The sequence below is a fragment of the Mugil cephalus genome, chromosome 1 (assembly GCF_022458985.1).
Source record: "Mugil cephalus isolate CIBA_MC_2020 chromosome 1, CIBA_Mcephalus_1.1, whole genome shotgun sequence".
Lineage (NCBI taxonomy): Eukaryota > Metazoa > Chordata > Actinopteri > Mugiliformes > Mugilidae > Mugil > Mugil cephalus.
In genome coordinates this window covers 51846580-51859805 of record NC_061770.1, presented here as the reverse complement: position 1 = coordinate 51859805, position 13226 = coordinate 51846580, and the positions used below count along the sequence as shown (strand labels likewise).

The 13226-nt window shown below is 40.3% G+C and overlaps 1 protein-coding gene across 5 annotated transcripts in view; it reads right to left on the bottom strand.

Moving 5' to 3' along the window:
* Positions 1 to 13084, bottom strand: part of exoc6b (exocyst complex component 6B) — a 107768-nt gene extending 94684 nt beyond the window's left edge. For all 5 annotated transcript variants that reach the window (XM_047592200.1, XM_047592209.1, XM_047592218.1 and 2 more), the window contains exons 1-2: positions 12780 to 13084; positions 12 to 177 (exon numbers count right to left, since the gene is read on the bottom strand). In XM_047592200.1, the coding sequence (XP_047448156.1) occupies positions 12 to 177; positions 12780 to 12868 (255 nt within the window). In that variant the 5' untranslated portion in view covers positions 12869 to 13084. The remainder of the gene's footprint in view (positions 1 to 11; positions 178 to 12779) is intronic.
* Between the last annotated feature and the right edge of the window lie 142 nt (positions 13085 to 13226).

The window sequence follows — 13226 nt, the reverse complement described above, 5'->3', positions numbered from 1 at the left end:
TCTCTCTTTACCTTCAACTTCTGAGCCTCTCCTCGTACTTTGAGCAGCTCTGTGATAGAGTCCACAAACCCCTGGAAGTGATGGTTACACATCTTTTCGATCTCCCGGTCGTGGTTCCTGATCCGTGCGTCCAGCTTCTCCATGAAGAGCCCATGCTCCTGACCATCGTACACCGACCTGGATGAATGGAGATGACACATAAGAAAGGGAACAATACATAGTAATTAGGGCTGTCAAAGTTAGTGCAAGAACAACGCACACTTATTCTGTAATTTAGATCATCAGGAAGCAATGTAGCAGTAGCAACCTTAAGAAGAAATGGCTAAAGAAAGGTAAGTTTAACATTCAAAGTTAATCTTCAAAGCCCTGCCAGATGGTTCTTCCAACAGAGGCAAAAAGTTATTTATGTTTACCGGCCATGTGAAATGAGAGACCACCAAGTCTCATCTGCTAGCACACAACAGCAGCAACAGCCTACTCCATCTCAGTAAAGCTGGACAGTTCAAAACATAGAGGCAACTTTTATTTTTATTTGTTGCTTTAATTATTAATTGAATTTTATTCACATTAATTTTAATTTTCAAGTGTGCAGAACCTTGAGGCTGTTCAGAGGATATTGCAATAGGTGAGGTGAGGAGGATGGCTGCATTTGCAGTGAGTCTCCATTAGATGGCGTTATTGTAGTAAACTTGTTACATCTGTGAAGGTTCTCAGTCATTCAGCAATTTGTTTTTTTTTGTTTGTTTTTTGTTTGTTTGTTTGTTTTAACATAAAAAAAAGTTCTTTTAAATTTTTTGGAGCTCTTTCAGCGGAAAAATTAAACATTTTAAGTAATTACTCTTATGATTATTGTTAAATTAAATTGATTACCCACAGAACAGTAGTCAGGCTAATCATGAATTAAAGTAATGGTTTGTTGTGTTGTTTTCTGGTCTTTAAATCAAATGTTATTGTAAATGCATAAATGGATATTGTAAATGCTACCTTACAAGGTAGCCTGGAGACCAGACTAATGATTTCTTTCCACAATTTCTTTGTGACTGGTCTGGAGTTACTCCTTTAAGAACTCATTATGCTCTAGCCAAGATCTGCCAGGGTTATCAAATGGTTTGGACTTGATGCCATGTAGAGTAATCAGAGCGCTGTGGAGTTGATGTTGATCTCTCTAATTGGTTGTAGGACTGTCCTGAGGCATTCCTCTCTCTGTATTTTATATTGAAGCACAACCCATAATGAAACCCAAAAGGCATGTTTACATGCCAGGACTTCAGACTGTGCCTAAATGTGCCTTTAAAATGTGAGACAGTGCGAGTACATTTTCCATCTATTTGCGCATGTGCGACCGGTAAATTTGACGATTTTTAAAAAATTATTATTAAATATTTTTTGTTGCTGATGAACTTCTGCTCCAAACTTCAGCCCAGTAATTGGCAGTCATGCACCAAATGAACCACCAGATTGAGGACGTTTGTGTAAAGTGAGGAAATTTTGGCCGGTCCTCACTTTTGGCTGTTTTGAAGGTTAAAACTCAGTTTTAGGGTAAAGATTACAATTAGCTTGTAAACAATGGCGAAGAGGACTATAGCTACTTACTTCCTCCCCAACAAACCCAAGCCCCTTTCACATCACATGAAAAACTAAAGTTCAATGTCCCAGCAATCGAGCCAGAATTTTATCTGCTGTGCTCGACGCGGCTTCGATATGAACAGGAATGTCGAGTTGACTCGGGTTTTTCACTCTGACGTCCAGGCTGATTTTGTCAAGTTGCAAATTCTGCTGTCGATACTGTTGGTTGATACCCACAACATGCAGGAGCCACGAAATTTGCTGATAATACTAAACATAAGAGACAATAATTGTCTCTTATGTTTAGGTTGCATCACAACGGTTGCACAATAAAACATGAATTTAAAACATTGTAGTTTCTGCATTTATTATCAAAGTATTTATCAGTAATACAGTAAAAATTCGAGGAAATGTGAATATTTACTTTGCAGGTCAATTTACAGTGTGCCCCTAAGCTTTCTGCCAACACCCCTAAAATTTTAAGTTAGAGGCCACTGTGGTTGCTGGTAAATAAAAGTTAGTCTGGAGCCCTGCATGCCCTTTGGTTTCATGTGACAGGCTCGGATTCTGGTAAGAATTCAGTCTGGGTACACCATACTACTAACAAGATCTCATCTTAGATATTTTCATACAAGTAAGAACTAACATATGGTTTGTGTTTAGGCTTCAAGCAAACCAGGAAACCGCGGTCAGAGGCATTATCAGGAAGTTTTCCTGCCCAAAAGCAATGTACCTACATGCTGGTATCAGTTGCCTAAATAGATGTTGTTGAGATTGACACAGGAGCAAACAGGAAGGCTGTTATATTTATCTGTTGTTAGACCTATCCGTAGCTCTACTTCCATAAAGTTGAACTGTGTGCAGGTTTTGTTGTGAAAGAAGACACACTGCGTTGGGCTAGTGGACGGTGCTATATGAAATCTGATCAATAATTAATCTAAAAATATTGTTATACACTGAAAGACACTCAGGATAATGTGCCACAGCTCAAGGCAACGTTTCTAAATGGCTTTTTAGACTGACCAACAATCTGAATCCCAAAAATATACAATCCTCCTGTGTAACAGTGATCACAGCATTTCCTGTGTTCTTTCCCCTTCTAAAACAGCCCACACAAACATACACCTGAATGTGACTAATAATTCCCCTCCCTTCCTCTTGTTGACCAGGAAATGCCCGACTCGTACAATAGAGAGCCACCAAGTGCTTTCTTTAGACATGCACAAACACACAGAGGCCACACACAGTCCGCACAATACGTGCTGACTTCATACAATTGCAAAGAAGCAAGTCACACAGTTCTGATAAGATATCATTAAATACAGCAGTCAGTATAACGGCAGCCCTAAACAAATACTTACCCACATAAAGAATAAACTGACTATAGAGAAGGAAAGAATAAACCAGAATGTGACACATGAACTGATAAAGATGCACAGTACCGCTGAAGTATTTCCTTAGAATTCTCTACATTACAGCGTAAAAGTGACTCAACGACTTTGTATGTAATATGGTCCTAGAATGGAGCCCTGCAGAGCCATGATATTGATGACCCAACCACACTTCCACCTTTTTTGTTTAATTAATACTACACTATCTCCATCAGTTACAAGAAAATGTTGAATGATATACTGTAGTTATTTATATATGCAATTTATTTATTTATTTATTTATTTTACACCTCTCACATCTAGAGACCTGTATTTTTGTGTTTTAGTTTGGCCTAAGTTCCATCCACTAACATGGAGGAGGTGGAGCTTAAGACCTGGTGACTGCAGCCAGTCACCAGGGGGAGCTCTACTTGCTTTGGGATCACTTTGGAGGAGCAGCTCTGCTGTTCATCTTTATACAGGCTATATTTTTCCACATGACCTGCTTGATTCACGTGTTTCCACAACATTTCTATTGGATTAAGCAGCACTATACACATACTAAGAACATACGAAGGGGAGGGGATGTTCTCCTACCTTTAGGTTTAGAGTGGGAAGAGGCTTCATCTCTTATGATTGTATCAAGACTCTAATGATAATCCAAAGGATTATTACAGGAAGGCAGTGTTATTATAAGCAGCGCTGGGAACATGTTGAAGCTGAAAGGTATTGCTTCACTCTCCTTGAGACAAACCGTTGTGTACAAGCTAAGCTTTGCATGTGAGGAGTGACTAACTCTCAGAACGACAATGCCAAGTGGTGACGGCTTTTGAAAGGAACAGGTTATTTTTTATACCTAGCGTTACCGAGAGTTTGGAGCCAGAGTCTGCGCAGTACGGTCAGAGGGTGGACAGAATTATGGATGAACCGCACATACTTCCTCCAGACTCACTGCCATCTGAATTTGGTTAATACTCTATTGTGCCCTACATCTACCAGTTACAAAAAAAATTATGAATGCACTTCATTTACCTTTTTTTTTTCTATTCTCCCGTTCTTACAAGACCTGTTCACAGATCATGAGATAGATTGATATATCAACAGACAGACAGACAGACAGACCGATAGATACCATATATTGTACCATCTTCTAACGGCTACTTTCAGAAGGATAATGCACCATGTCACAAAGCTCATATCATCTCAAGCAGGTTTCTTGATCAAGACAATGAGTTCACTGTACTCCAACGGCTGCCACAGTCACCAGATCTCAATCCAATAGAGCTCCTTTGGGATGTGGTGGAACGGTAGATTGGCATCATAGATGTGCAGCTGACAAATGTGCAGCATGATCCTGTCATGTCAATATGGACTAAAATCTCTGAGGAATGTTGTTGAAAGTATGCCATGAAGAATTAAGGCAGTTCTGAAGGCAAAAGGGGTCAACCTTTTACTACCAAGGTGTACCTAATAAAGTGGCCAGTGAGTGTATATAGATATAGATATTTGGCCTGTAGGCCATGGAGGAGGCAGAGCTTATAGCCTATACTGCAGTCAGACACCAGAAGGAGCTCTTCTTATTTTGACTGTCAGGGCGTCCATGAAACAGGAAGAGCTTCTGTTAGCTTGGGCGCTTTTTAAACTTTGAGTTGGCTGTTCAATTTAGAAGATGAATGTAAGTGAACAAAACTACAGTCTGTAGAATTCAATGCTGAATCTGCTGAAAAGCTGGTGACAGTGGCTTGACTAGTGTCTGGCACAATCAAAATTGGGTTCAAGATGTTCACAATGGCCCAACACCAGACAACAGCTGAGTGCCGGCTGCCTTAGTGCGTCACGGCCTTTATTCTGCGCAAAAACACCAAAGTGAACAGCAGAGGATCAATCAAGTGGTCGAAAGACACCTGACTGCTCTCCAGTTGATTTTGTCAATTTTATTATAAAGCAGTTATTTTTCTACACCTCAAGTTATTGGCCAGTAAGTTGGCCAATAACTTGAGGTGCTGCCACCATTTACATTTTTCCAGCTCAAAATTTGATTCAGATTCGTTTACAACTTCAGGTTTGTATTAATGGATGGTTCATTTTATAAAAACAGAAGGTTAGTAGATAAGGTTGCAGGTGAGTATCTGGTCGTTACCAGACCATAGTCACGTGAGGTCAAGGTGGACAAACCCCACAGATGTTCCTAATAAAAAACTAATAGGCCCGTACTAGTTATTTAGAACTGAAGAATCTGCTTGGATGAAATATTCTCAAGAAACGTTTGCCTCCTCAGGGACTACAGGAAAAGCTAAATTACATTTCAGCGCTACAAAGCTGAGCAGAGAGAAGAGGGAAATAGTTGGAGAGCACAAAAGAGAGGGGGAACATGAACGAATAAAGGAGTTTGTGTTTGTGGGAAGAGGTGTTAGGAGGCAAGCCAGTCCCGGAGAAATCATCTATTTTCCCCGCGATGTCATTCATTCATACAGACTGGAATTTCATTTTATTTTAGTACAAAGCATATGACTGACACACTTGAGATCGGGAATCACATCCAGACTCATAATTCACATAATTTAAAAGTACATATAGTTGAGTGTGATTCAGGCCTTCGTTGAGAATCATACATCACATAATCCACTGTTCTCACTTTTCAAAAGTTTTTTTAAAGTTTTCCTCTATAATGAAATACAAATGGCATGTTAGTGTATTAAGATTTCCACATTAGGTTGACAGACAAAACAATCCAATTGGCGTTTCGTCAAACATGATTTCTGGACTACTGACGTGAAGAGTGTGAAGAAGGCTGCTCTCAGCCATGACGTCACTGTAAACAGCTGCAAGAGTGTGTGTTATCCACCGGAGAACCTTTGGGGAGGAGTCACTGACTGCTTGACAGCTGGCTAAAGAGGATCTGAACCCACTTAAGACATGCACTCAGTGTGGATGAATGGATGGATGGATGGGTGTGTGTGTGTGTGTGTGTGTGTGTGTGTGTGTGTGTGTGTGTGTGTGTGTATGTGTCTTTCCACGTCCAAACTCATGACTCAGCATTGGGTGTGTGACTTCGCTAACAAGCGTGTGGTAAGTTACTTCCTCTCTTCTCTCATAGTTCAACCCTTCTCATGGAGAATTTTCCCAGCTGAAATTTAAATTTATAACATGTGAGATGTTATAAAAATATTGCTTTACAATGTCACAGTACAAACATTAGGTACACTAGTGAATGCATTCTAATGTAACAGCACTAAATCTTGTCTTCACGGCTGTTCCAATGTTCAGGTTGTGATGAAACAGCGTCACAAAGGTGGTAGTCCAACTGGACAATCGTTATGAATGATGTAGTGGTGATTCTCTTAAACCGGACTGAAAGTGTTTCAATTATTTAGCCAACCTCACTGAAAAAAATATAGGAACACATGTCAGTACAACACAGTACCACAAACCCCAGCCTCCACAATGAAAACACAACTCTCTTCAGTTACTTTAAACCAATGCTGAATACCATAACCTTCATGAAGACAACATTTAGTGCCATATTGTTTGTGTATCTAATGAATTGGCAAGTGAATGTATATTTTGGGGGAATTTACTTTTTACTGGATAATGACACTGACAAAGACATGTTGAACCCATCCCCAGCATCACCTGAGAAATGCTCAAAGGTCACCAATCGCCACATAAATCCTCCTCCATCCCTAGAATTAACACCAGTGGCCTCTAAGTTTTCCAAAGCAATGTCAACACAACACTTGAATTTCAGCACCAACACACAGGTTGCTCCTTTGGAAAGATGTCTACCATGAAAATAAGGAGCAAGCAACTCCCTGATCAAAGGAAAACAAAACTTCTACCGAATCTGGCCACATGTAGTAAAAAGGGTAAATGAAAACATGTCGTGCATTACTATTTAACCAGTAAGCAAGTTAAAGTATGTAATATGTAATAAGTACACTTTACTTGTTTTTATTGGAATGAAGCTTCAGAATGAATGAGGCAATCCTCCACTCATGCAGGAGCACCCTGTTGAGTATCAGAGGTCTTAATTGCGATTCAGGGCACATTGCAATGCAACACATTGAAACTCATCTGACGCACCATCTGATACCAGTTAAAGTTAGTTGGAAATTTCATGCATTTGTAAGAATATGGTCAACTATTCCAACTATTTATCTAGTACTAGCGCTGGATGCAAGTCTCGGGTTATACTGGTCAAGATATTTCAGTTTGGACCAAAGTGTTAGTTCTCTAAAGGCAAGCAAACACAACTTATGTTAGCATACTCTCAGTAGCTCAGTTAGCTTTTTTAAGCATCAATACTATTACTACAGTTTAATAGATACCCTGTGAACTAATTTGGAGTTGTGGTTTAACCATATAGGAACATCTACCAAACAATCAGGAATAAGCATTTTCCATGGACGTACAGTAGGAAACCACATAATGAGCACATCCGTACATGTTCCCTGTCATTAATAGTAAAATCTAAGGGAACGCACAAGCTGCATGCCGTTAAACACAGGGTGGATCCACAGAGAAGCAGCGTTTTAAAGTTACTGACCATTCCTCTCCACGCTTTCTACAGCGCAACTGGAGCTGACACAACCCAGAACAAGTTTAACCACGGATAAACAGATAACAAACGTGAAGCAACAATAGACTAGATTCAGATTGATCTGATTAAATCCTGGCATTCTTAACAGTACTCAGCTAAAGCACAACACACAGTCAGTAAGACGACAACAAGACGACACCCTTAGTGTGTTTTATGGAGGTACCGATCAAGTGTTTTTGCTCTATAACATGAAACTAATCTTTTAATATTGAGAATCAGCCGATCTGAGTCCAGATCTGATCTTAAATGTCCTAAATGTCTTCCCCTGAAGATTCCAGAAGGCTTTTCTTGCCTGCTTAGTCCAATAAAATAAAGCTAGTAAGTTATACACTAGGACTGAGTTAATTTGGTGAGCGTCGCTAACATCGATATATCGACGATAATCTATTACTACTACCACCTTGCCAAACATCCACATATTTTACCAATTACTATCTGACTGACTTCATTGTCAAGAGTAAAGTACTACCACATAGCAGCATGAATATATCCTTATTATGGCTGACGCGTCGCTGACATCATCGATTATATCGACTACTTAAATAGCGAGATTTGAAAATACCTCAACACAACACAATGAATGTAGACAACAAAGTAGTTGTACAACTGAAACGCGCCAACAGAAACCTGTGAGCAGATGCTAACTGGGTTGTTAAAACAAACATACTAATTAATGGCAGCATACTATATAAACATCTCAATTAATTACACTCAATTAACCTGACCGGCATAATTTCATTAAACTTTAAAGTTTTTTTAAACTTTATTTGTAATTGCCCCTCTGTAATAACAAGTTTTTCTGATACCTATTCTGAAAATAGACATGTTTAAGTTTGTTATTGTTATATTTGAATAGCATTTATAAGGAATCCTTCATGTATATGTATTGTTCCAATAAGCTTACTCAGAAAATAGTTGATACATTCATTTAAAACATAATCTTTTAGTTTAGAATGAGAAATTTTGAAAAGAACTTTAGGGCCTTTGTTTGTGAACTTCTCTGCCATTCGACAACCAGACAACAGCGACGCTTGAACTGCTCTGTCATGACTTCATACATCACTACGTCTTCCCAGCTTGCCGACAGCGTCGCTCTCACACCACATTTGCTTTTATAATCACAGCTTTTCAGTGGTCATCAGCGTCTCTGTCCAGTCTGCGTTTATGTCTAGGTAATTGCTATTGAGTGGACTCCCTCACGGAGAAGCAGAAAGAGACCAATGAAAACAGAGACAGCAAGACACAAACCCTCCACAACTCAATTAAGTTGTTAGTGGGTTGATACTTTTTTCTATAAAATGCTTTTAAACCAACAAATATATACACGTAGATGACAAAATCTGCCAATATGTTACAGGTTACTGTAAAGCAGGGAGTGTGATGAATGCACACACAGAAGCAAAGAGAATTTCTCATGAGATGAATAAAGTATCTATCCATCGAAAAACAAAAATCAATGAATCAAATGGATTTTTGATTAAAAAATTGTTTTTTAAATATAAGCCCTTTCCCGCATCCTCTCACCAGAGAGGCAAAGTACACTGAATGATGCCAGTAGATGTTGTTGATATTGATGATAGTAACTGAGCTGTTGAGCAAGTTTCCTAGCTGTAAACATTTCACCAAGCAGAAATGTTTCAGAATTAGCTTCAGATTTAGAGCGTGTTTTACCTTCAGAGAACTTTGAAGGTCCAAAAAAGAAAAACTGACTACATTGTAAGAAACACAAAAAATCTCCTTTTTGCAATACGTCTAATCCCTGTAATAACTACAAAAACACAAATGGAAATTCAGCACTGCCTTAAGTCAGTCTTTAAGTCTGGATGATTTGCATGAGATTAACACGTTCTCATCCACAAGTACACAACGATATTCAGTTCTACACAGAGGAACACATGATGACATTAGGGAACTTGTAGCATTTAGGTGAATGTTTGTAAGCTCTGAGAAACTCGCTTCATCCATACCGACTTATTCCGCCCGTCAGGGAGGAATTCTGTGGCTAGCCTCGACCTGCACACTGCTGCTGCAGGGAAACTCTCACACCTGTTTTTTTTCCTAGCTGTTGGGAGAGTCTTGGTCTTAAGAAAATGCACTGAGGGAAGCTGGGCAGCAGAATTATTTCACTCCAACAGCGTCTAATGTCTGAAAAGATTCTCATTCATCCAGTCCAGGTACATCTGAAACAAAGGCCACTGGACTTGTTGAACTTGTGGCTCAGGTGGCTTAGTTTAGGTCGGTAAAAACCCATGAAACGCATTTTATTTTTTTTTTGTCTACAAGCTGACGTAGCATGTTGTGCTTTTAGAGTTCCGTATTAGCAAAATCTGTGGGTATTGTCCACCTGAAATCTTTAATCTTTTAAGACAATGCAACTGGTGGCAAGAGCCAAGTTTCCTCACTGTAAGTACACACCAGGGGGTTGTACTTTAACAGGCAGAAACTATAGACCCAGGGCATAAACTGGGGTGAAACATTTTGGGGACAAATGTTAAGATTGTTGCAAAAAGATAGAGGGCCTTTTTTGTGCGTTCTCTATATAAGTTACACTTGGGGGCCAGCCTTCGTTGTCCACGGAGGAAATGGGAAGTGAATGGAGAGGGGAAATGCAGCGGAGGAACCAGGCTAATAATGGCTTATCAAAGGTGTGTGTTTCAAAGTCATTCTTTCCCGTCACATCCCTCACCGTTGGGAATTTTCTAATCACCCGAAGACCAATTTAATAAGCTGCTATTACGGCCAATTATTGCACCCAGTGGGAGGAAATCTGAGGCAAGAGTTTGTGTTCACCAGCCCAGTCCAGACCCAGTCGCCTGCATGACTTGACAACATCATGTGACACCTCTGACTGCCACATTCTCCTCCAAGGAGTGTGTCCCGTTCAGCACCACGGAAAGTCCACCCACACCACTGTGTGATGTTTCATCCGTGTCTCCGTCCGACTCACTCTCAGCATTTCCACTTCGCCCAGCGCACGCACTTAAAAGATAATATCACAGTCTATGTTTGGAACCACCAGCCACAACATTAGCTATATTTAGGACAACTAAAAGAGAGAGTTTTGTAGATGAATATAGCAGGTGATGAAGGATGCAGCTTCTATTACATCCATATTCTTTTTTCCAGAGTGATAGACGACACCTTGTTGGGGATCTTTTTTTATTTATTTTCTAGTGCTGTGTTGTTTTACTGCTATTGAAAAGGGTTTGTGGAACTCAAAATTGTCCTGGCTCTACTTTCTGTCACCACTCCCGCGGTTATTCTTTGGAGTACGCTTTTGGGAGAGGGTAGCATTCGATCCCACTTGTCTTTGCGTTAATTATGATGATCAATTCAAAGATAGAAACCAATAAAACAGAAAATGATATTTGCTGACTAATGAGCAGCGATCTGGCAAACAAACAAAAATTTAGCATGTGACCAGTTAAACTGATCTAAATGTTTTGGCACCCATCAGTGGGAGCAACTGATACAGTTGATTGGCATAAGAAGGAAACAAAGAGTTTCCCCAATGTTTACAGCAAGGAAACGCTGTCCAACATTTTGACTCCTACCATCAAATTCCCAGAAGGGGCTGCGGCAGCTCTGACAATATTTCTTTTACAAATTAAGCTGTGACAGCAAGAAAAGCAAACTATGTCAATACACAAGCAAAAATTTTATATGCTGCTTGTTTAACTCAGAAACATTTCAGGGCACAACCATACAACAGTGTTGCCTGGGCAACCAGAGACTGGAACGTCCAACCAAAAAGAGACCGTGTTGCAATGTGGTTGTCAACATGCAGTTCTTAAAAGTCTAAACTTCCCATCAGTCACAGAGTTGTCTTCAAGAAAAAAGCCCAGCAAGTCCAGCTATTTTTAGGCGATGCCATGTCCACGACACGCAAGAGCTGCATACGTGTTTTGGAAATCTAGTCTTAAAGCTGAAAGAAAACAGGGCCATGACCCATTTCAGGTCCAAATGCAGCTTCATTAACCCTTTATGGGACGTGGAACCATATATGGTCACTTCAGCACACTTTATAAATTGTGTCCTTGTGCCTCTCAGGGAGGTTTCGAAGCATGGGATTTTCATTTAGCCAGCGAGTGAAGATCAAGGAAATATTCTCAGGTAAAATCAGGGTCTAATGCTGTCTGTGAGGTCCACCTCTACATGAACTCTGAGCATAACTGCTTTATTAAGCACCATGAACCAGTGGCTTAATATTGTCTAATGTGATAATGTTGAAGTTAAGTGTCTGCATCAGCCCGGTTCTAATGGTCTAAATACGTGTTTACATTTGTTTACCACTTAAGTGCACAGAACAATATATGGTAAATTCATCAATCTTCTCAATAAAAATTTGAATGATTTCACTAAAGTAAAAAGGTCTTCTGATGTCCTATAGTAACACTCTAGGGTTGAAATTTAGAATTTAATTAATTCATTTCAATGAGTGCCCTATAAAGGGTTAAGAGCACGTCCTCCCCGCTGATGGTACGTGACAAAATGCAAAAAAAAAAAAAATGATATTAAAAATAACTGCATGGACAAGGGAAGAAATTCAGTGAGCTCTTCCGCTGAGTTATTGACCAACAGCCTAAGCATTTAGGGATGAGCATAACAAACGTCAACAAACAGCGCTCTGTGTGCAATGCAGGGCCATTTTATCACTCTGAAAAATGAGCCTCAAAAAAGAGTGTTTGAAAGGGACAACACCTCTCATTCATTGTGTACACACACAGAGGCAGGGTTTGTCCGGGCTGCTGCACTTGACACTCCTTAATATGCTTCAACTTAGCCGCTGCTAACCCCCTAGCAAGTCAGCTGCTACTATCTGAAGCAACAATTAAAAAATTGCTCAATTTTACCAACGCGGGTGATAAATGTAAAAAAGGAGACAGTCAGAAACTACGCCGTCTCCCCACTGTGAGCTCTGACTCCACTGAGCAGAATGCCAATTAGTTAGCTCGATGAGCTAGCATTAGGCTAAGTTGCTGGAGAGCCTGTGGACAAACAAGAAGGTGAAAAGATAATGTCGACTTAGTGACATTATGTTAGCTCACAAAAGGCGTGAGTCGCTGTTAAGGTTGAGACGCCTGTGTTCGCAGTGTAAATGAGCCAGCTTTAATGAGTGCTAAACTCAGCCGGCTAGCTGTCCGGTAATGGATGCATGCCAGTTAAAGTTTTGATCCAGCTCTCAGGAGTCTCAGCCGTGTCCACTTGGGACGGGGTTAGCCACGGGCCACGCATTCACTCACCGCAGGGTCGGGCCGATACAGTTGGTGTCTGTGCTCTCGATCTCCCGCAAGATGCGTTCGTGTTCGGCGGCTGTCTCCACACTCGCCATCCTGCATGTTGCTCCGGACTATTCCGAGCTGAGCTGAGTCGTGCGGACAGCTCCGTGCGTCACACAGGAGGAACCTGAGGGGGTTGGCTTGATGTCTTATCGGAGCAGCCCGAGTGAGCGGAGTTTTCCCCGCCTTGTCAAGAGAGGCACATCACTGTTATGATGAGTCCAGTTTTAATTTTTAACAGTATATATGCAGAGTCAAAAGTGTAATTAAATTAACACATGCAGTGAGATAAATTCGTTAAATCGTAACAAGTATTTACTTATTTAAGATTCTAAACTCTGAAACAGCTTCAGCAACACACACATAAAATGTAAATAGACGTCAACAAATTCGCTTCCGGTCCAATTTTGT